The 20,711-nt window shown below is 41.6% G+C and overlaps 1 protein-coding gene across 3 annotated transcripts in view; it reads left to right on the top strand.

Moving 5' to 3' along the window:
- Positions 1–390: 390 nt before the first annotated feature.
- The window catches only part of PHACTR4 (phosphatase and actin regulator 4), a 99,140-nt gene continuing 78,819 nt past the window's right edge, over positions 391–20,711 (top strand). Inside the window, exon 1 of one of the 3 annotated variants that reach the window (XM_079985993.1) lies at positions 391–518. In XM_079985993.1, the coding sequence (XP_079842119.1) occupies positions 406–518 (113 nt within the window). In that variant the 5' untranslated portion in view covers positions 391–405. Of the gene's footprint in view, positions 625–13,028; positions 13,251–20,711 lie in introns of those variants that run through there. The other 2 variants (XM_079985996.1, XM_079985992.1) reach the window with 2 other exon arrangements.

Consider the following 20,711-nt stretch of genomic DNA (forward strand, 5'->3'; position numbering starts at 1 on the left):
CGCATTGGCTTACAGTGGCGTAAACTTTCGTGAACTAGTTTACTAGATGCCCCACGAAATCTCATACCCTTGCCAAGTTTTTAAGGCGCCACAAAGCCTTCCCCTGTTATAACTCATCATCATCATCCCAACTGCAATATGTATTCTGTGCAATATATATGTAGACTGAACTTATTGAACTATATATATATAACTTGAACTTATTTCCCTCCCGAGAAGCCCGTCCGTCTAGTGAGAAGACAGCATCCCCCGCCCCCCCCCCCCCACTAAGCCTCCTTTCCGCACCAAACCAGACGACGAAGCACCCGGCCTCCTGGCCCGTCCTCCTTCCTGACCTCACCTGTCCGGCGTCCTTGATCCCCCGCGGGCGGGGGCGGGGCCTCGCCGTAAACTACAAGTCCCGTCATGCCGCGCGCCTCACTCCCCCCTTCCCAGGAGCGGGGCTTCCGGCGGTGGCGACGGGGACCTTCAGCCCCTGAGGGACTCTCAGAAAGAGGCGGCGGCGTTGGTGGCGCGAGGTGAGGTGAGTTGGAGTGAAGTGAGGGTAGGGGCCGGCCGCACGGCCGTCTAGGCAGGAGTTCGCCAGGTGAGGAGGTGCTGCTGGTTCCCCTCATCTGACTCCAGGTGAGTGAGTGAGGAAAGTGAAGAAGTTTAGTCGACAGTTAATTCTCACCCCCGCTCTCAGTGAAAAGCGAGGGGGTCTCTCTCGCAGCCACCCCCCCCAATACTCTTTTGTTTTGTTTTCGCTACTTTAGTTTTCTGTGAGGGGTGGGTGGGGCATTTGCTTTCTTTGATCCCTACAGCCAACTCCCCACCACATCCCGCTTTTCTAATTTGCCAACCTCCCTTTCAGACGCTGCAAGGGTCTTTGCTTCCTGCTCCTTCTTAATCCTTCCGAGCTGCTGCTGCTGCTGCTTTTTTTTTTTTTTAATGCATTCGCATCAACAGATCTGCTTTCCCCGTGTTGTTAACCGCTCATTTTCAATCGGTTGACATGATCTGTGTTGTGGCTGGTTTTGTAAAGAGGCTTCTGAAAGGCGGGCTGTAACTCTTTTAAACAAATGAATACATCTGCCCGTCCAAATTCACTGTCTTTTTCCTGAATTCTCTCAGCTCCCTCAGCCCTTATAGTATCTTGCACCCATCATTAAAAAAAATGGGGAGTTTCTCATTATTTCTCTCTCTCTCGCTCTCTGCCTCTGGTATTAACCCACCTCTTCTAATATTAGGTGGTAGTTGATCTGTCAGTGCCTTCCTGTCACTAGGTGACCTCTCTTTTGTGCCCCCTGCCCCCCAAATGCATTCTGAGTGACTTGCATGACCCCTCACTCATCGCTCGTCTTCCCTGCCCCCTCCCTGACTTTGACTGTTGTGTTTTATCAAGTATATTGGCTCTTTCTCCCCACTCATGCCAAAAGGGAACTCTCCTCTTGAGTTTTCAGTGTGTTACAAAAAACTAAATCAAGAGTGATGTCCTGTATTTACTTTTGGAAGTGTGTGTGTGTCTGTGTGTCTGTCTCAATATGTATCTGCCAGTACAAGATGAAAATATGTTGCTGTATATGTTGAATGCCTCAAAAGACTGACTTGAATGCCTCAAAAGACCCAATTTGAAGGGTAGCTGGTTGATTTGTGGTTGTTTTGTAGCTCAGAAAGTGAGATTTGTCTTTGTATTCTCTTTTTACCCTAATGAACTGATCTGAGCATGTTTGTTAACTTCTAAACAAATTATGAAATTTATTGGGAAGAATAGATGTGGCTTGCTTGAACTTAAGCAGAGGAATCTGTGTGAGACAGACAGTAAACTTTTGGGATGCTGGTATCTTCCTCTGTTTTACACTAAGAAAAGGAAGCAACCCTAATCGTTTAATGTTTCTAGCTGCATTAAGCCTCAGGAGAGGCAGCATACTGTATTTATTTTTAAAAAATAAATACTTACATTTGCAAAAGTGGGAGTATTCAAACTATGTCTTAATCTGCCCCCCCCCATAAAAAGTGAATGTTTTAGTCAATTCTTCCCTCATCCAGAGTTTCCCAACCTTTAGATGTACCCACCATCCCATTTGGACCTAATTAAATGGATGTTGGCCCATGATATGGAAATTGCTACCCCTTATGTTGCAGTGGAGGATCTGTGCTTCTAGGCATCTGTATCTAAGATTAGATTCTTAACATATTTTTACCTACTTAGGGAAGTGTCCTTGTTCTCAGAATACTGAATTGGGAGATGACTATTCTACATTTTTCAAAAAGGGGGTCACTTATTTAGGCACTTCAATGTTGGTTTCCTGGGGTATCTTTTGTCTTTTTCATGTGGTGTGTCTTTAATCAAGTCTTTTTATTCACATGACTCATGTAAACATATTGTTGCTGTGGCCTAAACATGCTATCTTTTTGCTGTCTTCTTCCAATGGGATTATTAAACCCTTTTGAGTACCTTGGATTGTGTTGTGCCAACCTCAGGTTGGGCTTGACTGGGGTATGTCATACTTGTGCAGTGTGCAAAAGTTTGGGTTGTCGGTAAGAATGAAATAATTGTTTCAGGTCCCTTTTTCTGTATCTCAGTTATCACGTTCAAGAATGTTCTTCCCTAACCCCAAATATGGGAAGTAAGACAGAGGTGTGCAAATGCTTAATGTGTTAACTCTTACAGTCTTATGGAGCAGGAAGTAATGCTTTTCCACAAAATGGAGGGAATGCATGTTAAATAGGTCAAATCAACACACAGCCAGCTACTGTTTTCTGAAAATGAAGACTGGAAAATAATGGTTGTGATTCTTCAGTTGTAAATTGAGATTTTTTAGTTTTAGCTAGTCATAGATAGTAAGAAGACAGAGCTTCCATTAGAAGATCTGAGTGGGAATATAAATTGCTGCTGAGGAGCTGATCTAGACTGTGATTGCATCTTTGTTTCTGTGCTTTCGGATTAGAAGTATGTGATTATGCAGACTTTCTACTTCATTCAACCACCAGTTAAATTAATCTCTAGTTTTATTTGATAATCTTGGGAAGCAAATCACTTCTACCGAGCAAAATAGGTCTGTATATTGGTCATGTTCTTGATGGTAGTCACTGAGATTGGTGATGTTGAGGTATTAATAAAATTAGGTGACAATTGCTGTTAACTTGATATATAAATTCTAGAGGGATATGTGTTATGTCTGTAGCCTCAAAAGCAATATGTTTTTAAAAAGAGATTTATTGTGGCATAAACTTGAGAAAATCCAACCTTAATAAAGGAAACATGAGGAGTTAACTAAAGCTAGTTTGTTATTGACAGTGAAATGCATGCCAAACAGAAGAGATATGCTTTGCAAGGAGCTCAAAATTTATGAACCAGGAGGTGCAAAAATAAGGGCTTTAATCAGTAAGTCACAGAGTTTCCCTTTTAAGTCTGCAGGAAGTAATGAATGCTTAGAAAATAAGTTAATGTCATGGTTAGAGCATTGGGCTAGGCTGGGTAGCATGGGTTCAATTCCCCCTATCCCAGCTGTGCATCTCAATCATAAGACCTTAGGCTAGTCACACTCTTTCAGCCTGACTTACCTCATAGGGTGGTTGTGAGAATGAAATTGGGATGGAGGAAGGAGAAGCGAATATGTGGCACCCTGAGCTCCATGAAAGAAAGGTGAGATAGAGATATATACATGCAAAAGAGATGTCCCAACTAAAGTTTGAAATCCTTTTAACTTCAGGGGGAGATATCTCAGCACATGCTTAATTTTCAGGGGAAGAGGCACTCCTGGTACCTTTAGACTTCAAAGTGTTCAGCTGTGACTGGGTTGTGTCATCAAAGTTTTATAGCTCCATTATTGAATATGTATCTTAGATCAATACCCCCTTTGTTAAATGTATATCACTCTTTTGTTGCATTTATTTTAAAGCACATGAGAGGTAGAATGTTCTGAGACAATTAGAGCTTGCCTTTGAGTAAAGAACTTGCTTTTCCTAACGTTTATTTTTAGCTGTTAGCAGTGCTCACTGAGTCCTTTGAGATAAGGGTTGTTTTTGGGTGTTGCTGTATGACAGTAGCGGTGCTGCTGTTATGAATGACTTAAGTGGTGAGCCTCATTTATTTATTTAATTTCAAGTGTTTGGCGTCCTCTATTCCCAAAGACTTATTGCGGTATTTAAAAAAAGCCACTGAAAGAACTTCCCTTCATTCTTGACCAGATGTTTGCTCAGATAATAACTCTGAACACTGCATTTGGAAAGCCAAAGGCTTTAACTTTTATAAAGTGTCTGGAGAAAGTGGGGTGGGTCAAAAGCCAGAGAGCAGCTTGCAAAATGGCAGGCAATGGCATGTGGAAGGAATTGCTAGAAAGCAACCCTTGGCTACTGGTAGCAATCATTATGGGATGCAGGGAAGCAACTTACCGGTAATAGTTGTGTTTTGCTTCCTTCAACCTTTTCTCAGTTTTCCAGTTCTCGGTATCAAGATCATTGCCTACCACCCCACCCTGTAAACTGCTTTCAAAACATCTTAGTATTTTTCTCTCTCTAGAAGGGTATCTGTAGGCACTGGCAGTCTTGCATTTGAGCACTAGCCTGGGAGCCATAATTGAAAATGGACTTATGCAGCAGGTTTCTACAAGAGGGACAAGAGCTGCACATTACTCCTCTGCTAACACGCAGCAGGCTAGTAAAAAGTTTTGGAGGCTAGTGACTTTTGTGGGCGTATTTACAAGGTTGCTAAAGGCTTTGGTACAGTCAGTAGGGATGCCTGTGGAATTCAGTTTCTGTGAATTCTAACAGAAACTTAACTGGCCTGATGCACACCTCTTGGACACATGTGTTGATCCGATCATATTATACGGTAACGATTGCAGTTAGAATGTTTATTATGATCTGATCCACATGTTTGTCCAGAAGGTGTGGATCAGGCCATTTAAGTTTCTTAAACAGTGTTGGATCCAAGTGTTGGATCCAAGAGCACCCACAAACTATGGACCTGCCCGATCCAGGACATGCCACTTCCTCACCTCCTGGACTTAAGAATTTAGGGCACTTAACACCTCTTTCTTTTCAGGATTCAGCTTCAATTTATTGCCCCATCTCAGTCCTTCACCATCTCCAGGCACTGGTCTAGCACCTGGATCACTTTTTCTGATTCAGAATGAACAGAGAGATATCAATGGGCATCATCTGCATATGGGTGTTGCCTCACTTCAAATCTCCTAATGACAGATCCCCAGCAGTTTCATATGGATATTAAATAGCACGGGGGACCCCCACAGGATATCACAGGAGAACTTCCATGATGCTCAGTAGTAGCCTTCCATAACTACTTTCTGGAAACAACCCTAGAGGTTGGAGTGGGACCACTGAAGTACAGCCCCCCCCCCAATCCGCACTTCCCCCAAGAAGGATACTCTGGTCGGCAATATCAGAAGCCACCAAGAGATGAAGGAGAAAAAGCAGAGCTGCACTCCTCTTATTTCGCTCTTAACAAATGTCACCCAACAGGCAACCAAGGTGGTTTCAGTGCTATGCTGGGCCTGAAGCCAGACTGGAATGGATGTATGTAATCAGTTTCTTCCAAGCATTAGGAATAGTGATGCAAAATTCATCTTTTAAATAAGTGTGTTGGGTGGGGTAGTCACTGAATAGTTAAGCTACATATGGGTAGTTAACTGCTTGTTTCTGGGGTTGTTATTTTTTAATGAAAAGTGGCCCAGCACTCTAATTTAGTGAGGAAGCTCTGACAGTTAAATTCCATTAAAGGTTTCTTTCTGAATAACAGCTTTTGATGCTATAAACCTTATGTATGCTTCCAGCAGAGTACCTATAAATTCCGTCTCTGGATCATATCTCATTTGCTTACTGCTTGGTAACTAGCCTTGCCCTAGTAAAACAATGTTTCACAGTTTAGGTTGTTTCCTGTAGTAATTGTAGAGCATTTATACACTCTTGAGATTTGTTACCATAAGGTAAATAGTTGAGGGTCACAATGTTTAATCAAAGTGATTATTGTAAAAAAATGCTCTGATCTCAAGTGTGTGTATGTATGTTGATCAGCTGATTTATAGTTTCCCGCCATTAAATGTAGATTAGAGCTGTTAAAGAGAAGACAACTTCCCCTGCCCCTCTCAAGGTCATAAAGAACACCCTCCTCCTATATTTTAGAAATCTCTGACTTGAAATCAAGTGTTGTGCTTTGTTGTAAACAAAAATCTGCGCTTTCCCCCTTATCCTATCACAGATTCAAAAATGAAAGAAAACTCGTGGCTATGGACTTTACTTTAGCCTGGCATGCCTATCTACGGTAACTGATCTCTGCCCAGAGACCTTGCTAAATCCTTATTGACATACTAATCTTTGTTTGAATTGTCTTCATTTCCTAATAACTGCCACCAAAGCTCTTTCATACAATGCTTTGGGGAGTGGGCGGGAGGAAACCATGCTCTCCCAAAATATTCTCCTGGTGGCGTGAGCCAGACTGCATCTGTGAACATATGAAGGAGCCTTGTATAGGAGGCATTGTATGATACCAGTTGTCTAGCAAGGCAGAATGGGACACAATGGAGGAGAGGGTACTATTAGGTGCAACCCTGTCCACCAGAGCAATAACACTCAGCCCATTTCCGGCCCTTATTATCCCTGTCTGTGACTTTCACTTCTCTAAAAGTGTGGCCATCTCCTGATCTCAAAGGCAAAGAAAAAAGAGGGATCAGAAGGGGAGAAAAGTCATGTGCTAGAAATGAAATTTATTCCAGGGATGACTCTTTTCTTGAGGGTATGGTTTTAATATCAATTCTCGCCAAATGCACGGGACACTATAGTAACTTCATTGACTCTGCTCATTTTCAATGATGCCCATTACATCTTTTAATTCCCTCTTATGATGTCTGTATCATGTTGCACCTCTCTCCCTTCTCTTCTTTCCCCAGAAAACTCTTAGAGGAGACACTTTTACTCAATCCACAACCCTTGCCCTCACTTATAAACATCTGATACTTCAAAAAGAAAAGTGAATGCAGAGTAGCTTTCCCCAGGCTTGGTGCTTGCATGATGCATCCTTGGGTAGTTCCTGGAGCTGCAGTGCCAAAACCTGCCTTAAACTCCTACATTTGGTGGCTAGGAGCAGCATTATAATTTCCAGTACTCCCTCTGACATATCACTTTGGGTCACTGTGGTCAAATAAAATAGTGGCTCAAAGTTGCCTGATTCTCCTGGCTGTTCCATGCCCATGGATCCTTGACACGGTACAGTTGTTCCTAGCTTGCACTAGTGCAGTACTTGGTAAAGTAACAGGCCTTTACAGACTCCCATTGGTTTTAGGCAGATGGGAGGCTGTTGCGCTGCTTCTGATATTTTATGTGGGGAAGGCAGGAAAGATCTGAAAAAGCACGTTTGCAAATGATGTTATTCTGTTGTTTTTGTGCCAGTGGTATGTGGATTATGAAATGCAATTTGCAATTGCTTAATTAAGACTGGGCATGCTGTCTAGCCGCCAAAGAATTGATGCTTTTGAATTATGGTGCTGGAGGAGACTCTTGAGAGTCCCATGGACTGCAAGAAGATCAAACCTCTCCATTCTGAAGGAAATCAGCCCTGAGTGCTCACTGGAAGGACAGATCCTGAAGCTGAGACTCCAATACTTTGGCCACCTCATGAGAAGAGAAGACTCCCTGGAAAAGACCCTGATGTTGGGAAAGATGGAGGGCACAAGGAGAAGGGGACGGCAGAGGACGAGATGGTTGGACAGTGTTCTCGAAGCTACCAGTGATGGTTGGACAGTGTTCACGAAGAGTCGGACACGACTAAACGACTAAACAACAACAACAACATGCTGTCTAGCCTAATAATAATAATATGTTATTTCTACCCTGCCCGTCTGGCTGAGTTTCCCCAGCCATTATTAGTTAATTGAGCATGTCTTCCTGGAAGTCAGGAAGCAATGCAGGGTATCCAGGGATGGAGGTCAGCTATGGAGAGCCTAGTACTCTGAGTGATTAGTTTCCAACCATAAACCATTATAGGCAGAGGGGTTTGTGTAGGCAAGATCAAATCAAATTACAAAGCTATATGCGAAAAAACTGGAATAGTGTCTTGTAGTAGAGCAGGGCCTATTTGGAGTTTTACCAGCAAAACTGAAAGAAAGGTGTGGAGAGAAGGATAACAATGCCATTCACTAGTCAGTGGAAAGAATCCACTGAACTAGCTGCAGGCCCCCCCCCCCTTTCTTTTTGCTAAACTCAGCCCATTCTGGACTATGTCAGTCCTTGTGCTAGCTTTCAGCCTTAATCACATCCTGGGTGAGGCTCATGCAGGTATGGCATAGCTGCAGATTGCAGGGCCTTGAGACTACATGTGATTCAGGGGAAGCAGCAACAAGTTCTGCCACATGTGAATCTTCTTAGAGGAAGCCATATGCGTTTATGAAAGGCAGTTCTCATCATAAATAGTTTAAGGGCACATTTGGACCCAGGAAAGAAAACACATTCAGAGGATGAGCCTGACACTTGCTTTAGGTACCATTCCAGCTGATTTTATATATTATTTGAGTTTATTTGTTCTTTTCTACCAAGATGTCTCAAAGCATCTTACAACAATAAAATTCATGCAGTAGTAGCTTGCATAAATATTTGAAATCAGTAACAACAGAGAGTGTCTTTCTTCAGGGTTAGGGTTCAAAGTGTGAACTGTTCTTTTCCTTTTTTCCTCTCTGGCTTGGAAATTAACACCTGCAACTAGTAGGGACAAAGTGTAAAAGGTAAAGGTACCCCTGACTGTTAGGTCCAGTTGTGGACGACTCTGGGGTTGCGCGCTCATCTCGCTTTCCTGGCTGAGGGAGCAGGCGTTTGTCCACAGACAGTTTTTCTGGGTCATATGGCCAGCATGACTAAGCCACTTCTGGCGAACCAAAGCAGTGCACAGAAACACCATTTACCTTCCCGCCAGAGTGGCACCTATTTATCTACTTGCACTTTGTCATGCTTTCGAACTGCTAGGTGGGCAGAAGCTGGGACCGAACAACAAGAGCTCACCCCGTCACGGGGATTTGAACTGCCAATCTTCTGATCAGTAAGCCCTAGGCTCTGTGGTTTAGACCACAGCGCCACCCGTGTGTATTTTATAACAAATGCATTATGCTGTGGGTCCATGCTGTGGCTCCTGATCCATATACCTGCCATGTAAAACAGGATATTCCAGATGTCAGGAAAATTAACCCACAATGTGACCCTTAAGATGGATGCATTCCCTTTTGCTTTAGTTGTGTGCTGAAATCCCCTAGCTGACTAAAATTGTAATCAGAGCCAGGAGGAAGTCAGAAAGCATCTACTGCTCAAGCGTAGGAGTGTCAATGTGTGACCTGCTTTGCATTTTAGATGTGATGTCTGTATGTTTGTGGGTCTTCTTAACCGGATGATGATGGCTTTAAGTTAATCAGCTGGCTTTAGCTGAGCAACTTGTACCTGCCTGCCTGTGCATTTATGTTCTTTTTAAGTAGAGGGAGGCAGCTGTTCATTGTGGTGGTTGGAGATATAAAAATGGAAACAAAGCATGGAGAAGCATCTGCTACGGCCGTATTGACTACTTAATACAATAAAAATTCCAGTGTGTGTGAAATACTGTGTGCCTTTTGAGTTCCTTGCATCTCATTTTTATTGAGATGTAGACCAAATTATAGTGTTTAGATGCAATTTCCTCTCTGCCCCATCCTGCTCTCATCTGTTATGAGCTGGCTATTGTGCCTGAGGCCAATTAATTGTAGAAGTGCATTTTAAATAAATGCCAAATGAAGCTGATGCCTTGTGAGATCAGCAGAGCATTGGATAAATCACATTAAGTTTCCTGTAGGGAATAACTAGTGCCCAGTATATCTAATGCTTGCCTTAGTCCGCATTGGAAATTTGTCATGGAAACAGGCTGCAGCTAAGCCTCCCTGACCATTGGTCATGCTGCCTCGGGATGTTGCATGTTGCAGTCCAGCAACATCTGAAAGGGACACAGGTTCCCCTACCTTGATCTGAATGATATAAATACCACACAGCCTTTTTTGATAAATGTGGTTCTATTAGGATGCAGAGGGGCTAGGATTTGCCCTTTATGTTTTAGCATCATGCTTTGAAAAATAAAACTTAATTTGTCTTTAAAAAAAAAATCACCCTTTCTTTGTAAAAATAAATAAACTAATAATACTAATTCCTTTAAGTAGGCAGGTAGGATGGCTTGAAAGCTTTGGAGATGCTTACATTTCCAGTTAGCACATAAGTTAGATTATCTCCTCTCTGTGAAGGATTTATTCTGATTTGGCAGCATTAGTGATGGAGAAATAAAAACCATTTTTGAAATCCACTTTGCTGCATTTGAGCCTCCAGGCTGCAAACCTGTGGTGATATTTCCCTGTCTGCCTGACTGGAAGCATTCTGTGTGATGGTTGTTCTAAAGGTGGTTTCACTCTTAGGCACAAACTGGTTGTTTGGAGGAGAGAGGTGACAACTGGACAGACAATGCATGTTGAATACACAGAAGCATTATGTGGGAAAGAAGCTTTCAAGGGTGGTCTATAACCATTTATTGGAGCCTTAACAAAACCTAAAAACAATTCTATTCCTTTAAATGCAGTGTGTGCATTGAAAATATGACAGCAGTAACACCAGAGGAACAGAAATGAGGAAGACAAAAGGAAACTCCTGGTTTTCAACTTCCATGCTATGTCTGTAGTATCAGTATATCCCTCCCTCCCTCTTTAAGGTTGAACGTAAAGCACTATACCTTTCAGGATTACTTCAATGTAAGATAACAACCAACAGTAGTTGACATGTGCCAGTTGATTGCAGGTGCAGAACTACATGTATATTCAAAACTAATTTATCTTAATTGAATATATGCAAAGTAGCTGATAAGCTCAGGATATGTTTCCTATGAGAAATCTGATCATCACTTTATTTTTGTTCAGGACCATATTGTATTATAGAAAGGGGGGCCACTAGGTGGCGCATCGGAAGATGGCTGACAATAACATCTCTCCGACCCACACGAGGTAATTTGGAGGCTATGATGGGGGTAATTAGCCTCCTTAACCCCCCCCCCGGATTATGGGGGGGACGGCCCTTGCCTGCTGTGCCCTATACCACCCCCGAATTTGTGGGGGTGGGGGCACTAGGCACAAAGCCCTCCTGTGGGATTTTCGGCACTCCTCGACGCCGTCCCCGATTCGCGCTGCTGGTTGCAATGATCTTTAAAAGAAATAATTTGGACATGATTATTTGCACATACATCAAGGAAAAAGGGGAGTAAATACTGCTGACAGAAGAGATCTCTGATAACAAGACAACAATAAAATACGAGAAGAATGTCAAGATACGGTAATGACTGAGGGGGGAGGGGGGGAAAAACCTGCCTCTACCTTTTTATGTGATTTAACAAGAATCCCCCTCCCCTAATGAGTCAGAAATTAAGGACTTAAGCTGTGGATTTAAGGCTGTGTGGAGATAAACTTTCGATCCAAAGCAATGTTTCAAGATGAAGCTGGAAAGCTAAGAGTTTTGGAGTGACGCAGTCAGGAAAAAATGCCGTTCGCCATTTTGTGAGGCATTGTGGGAGCTCTTGGGTTTGGGAGGAGAAAGAGAGAAATAGAGTTGTTTACATATCGTGAATTAACTCCTCGGTGGGACTTAAGAGCGACAAATGCCAAAATTTACGATGGATAAAGTGATGTTATCTACGAAGGAGATATATGGAAACCATCTGGACTTAGTGGAGGAACGGGAAATCCACACAGGATTATTACACTTGCTATCGGCTTAAGGAGACTAACAGAAGAGATCGTAAAGGAAAAAGAGAAATTATACGAACAAAATATGATGTGGCAACACCAAGATAAGACTGGATAGAATTATGAACTTTGTTTGGACTGATTGGGACTGATTTGGACATTAACGCAGTAATAAGAAGATGATCTGAATTCCCCTTTGGATCTTGAAGTATGGGTTCCCCCAACAAAATTTAAAAATTTGGCTTTGTAATTCGGAATTTATATGATGTGATTTAATTTGATGTGATTGGCCAGTTAATAAAAATTATTTTTTTAAAAAAAAACATATTGTATTATAGAAAGAACTCTGGTAATGTGATAAAATGAATTTCTAGTCCTTGATATATTACATTTTATAATTCTTCCTTCCTTCCTACATGGAACTCAGCACCATACATAGGGTCCCCAAACATTATTCCATCTAGGCATCACCCCCCTAAGCTTCAACAAGGTTGTTGCATCATATGCCTTTGAAAAATGCTTTGGCTCCGAATCATTCTCCTGTAATTGTGCACATGGCATCAGCCAACCCGTTTCAAGGGGATTATAATACCATTTGAGGGTGTTTGCTTAATTTAGGTGTGTAAATGTTCAGAGTGTAATTCAGAGTGTAAATGTTCATCTAATCTAGCATCCTATGCCCTACACTCGAGATAGGAAACCCATCAATAGGGTATGAAGGCAGGAGCTTATCCCTCAATCTTGCTCTTCAGGGGCTGATATTTAGTGGCACAATTTGGACCTGCAACAAAATGTGAAGTTTTCCTGTCCAAGTTTTCAGAAACTCCATTTTACCTGCCCTCCAAACAGTCAATCAGCACTGTCTAGCCACTGATCATGCTCCATCCTCTCACCCCTTAGCAGTTTTTCTAAATATTTTTTAAATACTTCTTAAAACATTGGGGCACCTCCAGGTTTTTTGATGGTAACTGACTTGTACTATTTTGGCTAAATATCAGCAATGGCACACCTAACCTAGACACTGGAAATAGAGGGGAATGATGTTGCCTCTGAGTATCAGATGCATTTGTTTATTTAATAGGGAAAGCGGGAAGAAACTGTTTGAGCAATATTGAAGTTACTGCTTTTTCATGACAGAGCATTGGTGCCAACGGTGAGGGGAGTTTCCTTGGCACTGGCTGCTCTTTAGCTGCTGCCCAATCAGGTACACCTCAGTTCCAGGTAGCTGACTCATTTCATGGTGCTACACAACCACCTGTTGTTTCCGTAGCAGCTGAAAATTTACCAAGAGGGTGGGGTCCATAGTTCACTGCAACCTGGTTTGAAGAGTGTACATATGGTTTTATACTTAATTCTGGTAAGGAATTTTCTGCTAAAGACATACTTGAACTCACCATCACTACTGCAACACGATGTGGATATTTTAACCATATTGGTGACTTTCAGATGTTTTCGTTTCCTTTTTCCTGACTGCTGGCAATTCTTTCAAGCTAATGGCTCTGGGAGTTTCCCTAGGAAGTGCAGGTGTGTATAATGTTTCATAGCAAAGCAAGTTCTGCTTTTATAGTACGAATAATCAGTAAAAGTCATTAGAACGATGAAACACTTTCATTTGTTCTCAAAGAACTTTGCCAAGGAAGTATCATCATGTAATTTTTATTAATCAACATCAGCAAACAAAACAAAACAAAATACATTAATTTCACATCGTTTTCATAACTTATTTCTCTTTTGGACTTCCCTCAGCTGTTCCGTAAATCATCCATAGTCATAATTTTAATTACACATTTCTCAAATTTATATTGACATTATTTATCTCTTTTTTTCCTATTCCCTTTAGACAATATTTCTTGCTTTTTTACAGTGCTTCTTTAAATCCCTTAAGCGTCATCTGTCCTTCACTTAAATATTCCAGATATTCCACAAATTTCCCCCAGTCCTCGATGAACTTTTGGTCTCTTGAGTATCTAATCTTCCCTGTCAATTTAACTCTGCGTAATCTAACAATTTCATTCTCCACTCTTCCACGGTCGGTATTTCTTGCTGTTTCCATTTCTGGGCCAGTAACACTCTTGCGGCTGTGATTGCATATCGAAAAAATTTGCAATCTTTCCTTTTTATCTCATTTCCTACTATTCCCAACAGAAAGACTTCTGGCTTCTTTACAAATGTGTATTTTAAGATCTTCTTCAACTCATTATATATTTTTTCCCAGAAGTCTTTCACTTTCTTACATTCCCACCACATGTGGTAGAAAGTACCCTCTTTATCCCTACACTTCCAACACCTATTGCATGTCTTGTACATTTTTGCCAGTTTTACCGGTGTCATATACCATCTGTAGAACATCTTCATCATATTCTCTTTCAACGTCATACAAGCAGTGAATTTCAGACCCTCCTTCCATAGTTTCTCCCAGTCCTCAAATTGTATATTATGACCCACATCCCTGGCCCAGCTAATCATCACCGACTTAACTTATTCATCTTCCAAATTCCAATCTAACAACAGCCTATACATTTTAGATAAATTTTTACCGTCATTATCTATAACCTCACTTTGAAATTTCGATTCCTTATCCGTAAAACCTCGTTCTTTGCCATCTTTCTTAAACATCTCATTTGTTTGGAAGTAGTGCATCCAATCATATACATGTTCTTTTACCTGCTCATACGGTTTTATTTTCCACTTTCCTCCTTCTTTAAATAACAGTTGACCGTACGTTATCCATTTACTTCTCATATTAGTTCTCCTTACACTCATGACTTCTAGAGGTGATAACCAACGTGGTGTTCTAGGTTCTAATAGATTTTTATACCTGTCCCATACCTCAATTAAAGGACCCCGGAAGATGTGGTTCTCAAAGCCTTTATGGATTCTCCTTTTCTCATGCCATAAATAGGCGTGCCATCCGAATCTATTGTCGAACCCCTCTAGATCCAACAATTCGTTATTCTCTAATTTAATCCACTCTTTCACCCAGCAAAGACATGATGCCTCATAATACAGTTTCAAATCTGGCAGGGCAAAGCCTCCTCTTTCCTTTATATCTGTTAACAATTTAAATTGGATTCTCGGCTTTTTGCCCTGCCAGATGTATCTTGAAATCGCTCTTTGCCACTCTTTAAAAATCTTACTCCCCTTAATTATAGGGATAGTCTGAAATAAAAATAATAGGAAGCATCAACTTGCTCAATTTTCTTTGGTCCATTTCACTTGTGTGAGAGGGCACAGAATGTAATTTTTTATTAGAGGGACCTGAATTCAAACAGCTATTTTGAGGTTGGTATACATTGCCTTTTAGGTTAAGAAAAACTTTACAAAGCTGTCCACCTAAATAATAATAATAATAATAATAATAATAATAATAATAATTAAACCATCCTATATTGCAATGGAGGGAAAGCAAAGGCTGAGTAAAGCCATTCTTCTTACTAAAATGTGTTAAAACCTGGACAGTGCCAAAAAGATAGTCTGCATCTGGTCAGCCTCCCTGGGGAATGTATTCCAAGGATAGGGTGTTATAACTGAGATGACCCCACCGCACCTTAGATGATGAGTTTTGGGGCTGGTTCCTGGAGCAGGAGGTATGAGATAAAGCCAGTAGTTGGAACAAACAGGTAAGCAGTGTGATTCAGCAGCAAAAAAACCTAATTCAATTTTGGCAGCATCAACATCATGCATAGTGTCCAGATCAAGGGAAGTAACAGTACCACTCTTTTCTGCCTTGGTTAGACCCCACCTGGAATACTGTGTCTAATTCTGAGTACCACAGCTTAAGAAGGATATCAACAAGATGGAATGTGTGCAGGGGAGGATGCCCAAGATGATAAAGGGCCTGGAAAGCTAGCCTTATGAGGGAATTGGGAGTAGAGAAGACTGAGAGGTGATAGGATAACCATCTTCAGATATCTGAAGAGGTGTCACATGGATGATGGAGCAAGGTTGTTTTCTGCTGCTCCACAGCATAGGACCTGACCAAATAGATTCAAGTAACAAAAAAAGAGCTTGTGACTAAATACAGTGGTACCTTGGGTTAAGTACTTAATTCGTTCCGGAGGTCTGTTCTTAACCTGAAACTATTCTTAACCTGAAGCACCACTTTAGCTAATGGGGCCTCCTGCTGCTGCTGCGCCGCCTGAGCACAATTTCTGTTCTCATCCTGAAGCAAAGGTCTTAACCTGAAGCACTATTTCTGGGTTAGCGGAGTCTGTAACCTGAAGCGTATGTAACCTGAGGTACCACTGTATTATGGAGAATTTTCTGATGGTAATAGCTATTCAACAGTGGAACGGACTACCTCAAGAGGTGCTGGACTCTCTTTCATTTGAGGTTTTTAAACATGTTAGATGGCCTTCTTCCAGAGCCTCTTAGCTGTGATTCCTGTATTGCAGGGAGTTGGACTAGATAACCCTTGGGGACCCTTCCCCCTCTACAGTTCTATGAAATGAGGCAGGATTCAGCAGCATGCCAACTGAAGAACTGCCAAAGCATACAGGAACACACCAGAGCTCAGAGCACTTTGTTGCTTAAGCAACTGCAACAGAAAGCCCTCTTAAACTCTTTCCTGTCCCAAAGGAGCCATTGCCCAACTTGGGTGGGCAGAGTAAGTCCAGAGCCTGAGGGCACTTCACCGAAAAGTTGCTGCCTGCAATTCAGTGGCTCATGACATGGAGCAGCTGCCCACTGATCCCAGCATCTTCTAAAAGCAAAAGGAGGTTAACACCTGGGCCAATGTTTGTGTAATGTGGTTTGCCCTTGAGGTACCAGTATATGGTTCAGAGCCATTTAAGGTCATGACCAGCACCTTGAATTGGGCCAGAAATGGACCAGGAGCTAATGCAGTTAAAACTGTTGACAGATGTTCTAATATGGACTTTTATCAGCCCACTGTAGAAACTTTCTTAGAAAGCTACAGGAAAGGTGACGTCTATTAAGCTGCGCTCCTGTTGAACCCACCCACACCATTTTATTTTGTCATAGCTCTGCATGCAGAATTTGGGTGTGCACATTTTTGGGGGGACTTTTGTAGCCTGTTTAAAAATCAGTGGTATTCTAAAAAATGATCACTATTAGTATTGCTGGCCTTGGAGGTCAGCAATCAGCTTTTCCCTCCCTCGTCATAAAATGTAACGATTCTAATAGATTTCGCACAATGAACCTGGGCTGCGGACAGGAAGTTGTTTTCTGGACCATGTTCTGCCTTTCCAGACTGCATAGTCAATAACCAATTTCTTGCTGAATATCTTATTATTTCATGCAGTACTTCAAGAACATCAATAATTGGGATTAGAAGGCCAGTTTGAAAGCACAACTAGTGCCTTTGTGGCAGTGCTGGGAATCAAACTTGCACTGGCACAGTTGCTAGGGACACAGGGTATGAATTGCATTCTTATGTGCAGAAAGGGGAAGTAAATACCATTTTAGTTTGCTTGCACAGCAAATTTGCTACCAGTAGGATCTGCAGAAACTGGTGTAAACATGCACAACCTTTTTTCTTTCTTAATTTTAAACATTATAAATGTCTTCAGTGACGCTTACAAGAAGAATAAAAGCAAGTTAAAATGCATACTGTAAAATAGGTAAACAATAAAGCGTATGAAAGCTGCATAAAAAATGGCAAAGACAAAACTAATTGACATAAGACCTGGAACAGATTAAAAAGCCTGGGAAAGTAAAAAGGCCTTTGCCTGGTGCTGATATGCTGTCAAAGGTAGACAACAGACGTGCTTTTCTTGGGGAGCACATTCTATAGTAGAGGTACCACCACTCATAAGTTCCTTTACCTAATAGCCACTCATTGCACCTTGCCTAGTGGAAACATCCAAAGAAGAGCTGCAGAAGAAAAAATTAAGCTCCAGGTATGTAAATGTGGAGACTGACGATCCTTCATGTACCTGGTCCCAAGTTATTAATAGTTTTAAAAGTCAAAACCAACATGTGAGGAAATCAGGACTTTGCCAAAGGGGTTCTGGATGACTATAATTTTAAAATATGCCTTTTTTGATTTCTTGGCAACTGATTGATACCCTTTATTGATTGATGCTAATGCCCTTATTCCTGTTATCATTGTCTCCTGGGGACATCCTGCCTGACACTTGCAGCTTCCAGACCTGGCACTCTCATCCACAAGCAGGTTTACAGCTGAACCTAAATGGGGTCTTCCCTTTTACAAAGCCCTATGCAGAGGGGTTTCCCCATGATCAAACATCTGACTGGGGCTCAGCTGTTAGGATGCAGGCCACTGCTTGTGTTGCTTGCAGCCAAAGCTGACCTGTTGGATCTGTTGTTGTTTAGTCGTTTAGTCGTGTCTGACTCTTCGTGACCCCATGGACCAGAGAACGCCAGGCACTCCTGTCCTCCACTGCCCCCCGCAGCTTGGTCAGACTCATGCTGGTAACCTCGAAAACACTATCCAACCATCTCGTCCTCTGTCGCCCCCTTCTCCTTGTGCCCTCCATCTTTCCCAACATCAGGGTCTTCTCCAGGGAGTCTTCTCTTCTCATGAGGTGGCCAAAGTACTGGAGCCTCAGCTTCACAATCTGTCCTTCCAGTGAGCACCCAGGGCTGATTTCCTTCAGAATGGAGAGGTTTGATCTTCTTGCAGTCCATGGGACTCTCAAGAGTCTCCTCCAGCACCATAATTCAAAAGCATCAATTCTTCGGCGATCAGCCTTCTTTATGGTCCAGCTCTCACTTCCATACATCACTACTGGGAAAACCATAGCTTTAACTATATGGACCTTTGTTGGCAAGGTGATGTCTCTACTTCTCAAGATGCTGTCTAGGCCTGTCATTGCCCTTCTCCCAAGAAGCAGGCGTCTTTTAATTTCGTGGCTGCTGTCACCATCTGCAGTGATCATGGAGCCCAAGAAAGTAAAATCTCTCACTGCCTCCATTTCTTCCCCTTCTATTTGCCAGGAGGTGATGGGACCAGTAGCCATGATCTTCGTTTTTTTGATGTTGAGCTTCAGATCATATTTTGCACTCTTCTCTTTCACCCTCAATAAAAGGTTCTTTAATTCCTCCTCACTTTCTGCCATCAAGGTTGTGTCATCTGCATATCTGAGGTTGTTGATATTTCTTCCGGCAATCTTAATTCCGGCTAGGGATTCATCCAGCCCAGCCTTTCGCATGATGAATTCTGCATATAAGTTAAATAAGCAGGGAGACAAAATGCAGCCTTGTCGTACTCCTTTCCCAATTTTGTTTTTTTTTTTTATAAATATTTATTGAGATTTTTTAAAATACAAAATGCAAAAATAATAAACAATATAACATGGATCATAACACATTTTTCAGAACTTCTTTGGACTCCCTCGCATCTCCCACTCCCACTTACATCGTTGTAAATTTTTTCCAGCAATTTATCATCTTGTTTATATTCTTAAATTTTATTCAGTTAATTTAATCTATTCTCCACAAGTTTATGTTTCCCTCAATCTCACTTATCGTCAAGTTCAATCTAATTCAGTGGTAGGCAATTATTTATGATCTAGCATCCTTCTTAGCATTCAACCAAATTACAATACTTTTGTAGATAAATCTTGAATTTCTTCCAGTCTTCTTCAACCCTCTCTTCTCCCAGGTCTCGGATTCTGCCAGTCATCTCGGCCAGTTGCATATAGTCCATCAGCTGCATCTGCCATTCTTCCAGTGTGGGTAGATCTTGAGTTTTCCAGCTCTTGGCAATGAGTATCCTTGCTGCCGTTGTTGCATACATAAAAAATGTTCGGTCCTTCTTTAACACCTTCTGGCCGACAATGCCCAGAAGGAAGGCCTCTGGTTTCTTAGTAAAGGTATACTTAAATACCTTTTTCAACTCATTATAAATCATTTCCCAGAAGGCCTTCACTCTAGGGCAAGTCCACCAGAGGTGAAAGAATGTTCCTTCATGTTCTTTACATTTCCAACATTTATTATCAGACAAATGGTATATTTTGGCAAGTTTAACTGGGGTCATGTACCATCTATATATCATTTTCATTACATTTTCCTTCAAAGCATTGCATGCAGTGAAGTTCAGCCCAGTGGTCCACAACCTTTCCCAGTCCTCAAACATAATATTATGCCCAATATCCTGAGCCCACTTTATCATAACCGATTTAACCATTTCGTCTTGTGTATTCCATTTCAGCAGCAAGTTATACATTCTTGATAAAACCTTAGTTTTTGGCTCTAACAATTCTGTTTCCAACTTCGATTTCTCCACCTGGAACCCTAGCTTTTTGTCATTTTTAAAAACTTCTTTAATCTGAGCGTAATGTAACCAGTCTCGCACTTTATCCTTCATTTTCTCCAAACTCTGCAATTTCCAATTGTCTCCATCTTTTTCTAATATTTCCCAATATTTTGGCCAGTTGGCCTCCATATTGAGTCTTTTTCGGGCCTTAGCTTCCAGAGGTGAAAGCCACCTCGGAGTTTTATTTTCCAATAAGTCTTTGTATTTTGTCCAGACTTTAAAAACTGCTTTCCTGACAATATGGTTCTTAAAGACCTTATTAATCTTAACCTTATCGTACCATAGATATGCATGCCAACCAAAGGCATTATTAAACCCTTCCAAGTCCAATACGTCAGTGTCCTCAAGAAGTAGCCAGTCTTTTAGCCAGCAAAAGGCTGCGGCTTCATAATACAACTTTAAGTCTGGCAGGGCAAAGCCCCCTCTTTCTTTCGCATCAGTTAGTATCTTGAACTTAATTCTGGGCTTTTTGCCCTGCCAGACAAATCTAGATATATCTCTCTGCCACTTCCGGAAACACTCTGTCTTGTCCACAATCTGCAATGTTTGAAACAAAAACAACATCTTTGGCAATACATTCATCTTAACAGCAGCGATTCGGCCTAACAGAGAAAGCTTCAATTTTGTCCAGCTATCCAAATCTCTCTTAATTTCAGACCAACATTTTTCATAATTATCCTTAAATAGACTCAGATTTTTTGCTGTTATGTTTACCCCTAGGTACTTTACTTTTTTAACCACAG

This window comes from Podarcis cretensis, assembly GCF_951804945.1.
Source record: "Podarcis cretensis genome assembly, chromosome: 8".
In the NCBI taxonomy this organism is placed as follows: Eukaryota; Metazoa; Chordata; class Lepidosauria; order Squamata; family Lacertidae; genus Podarcis; species Podarcis cretensis.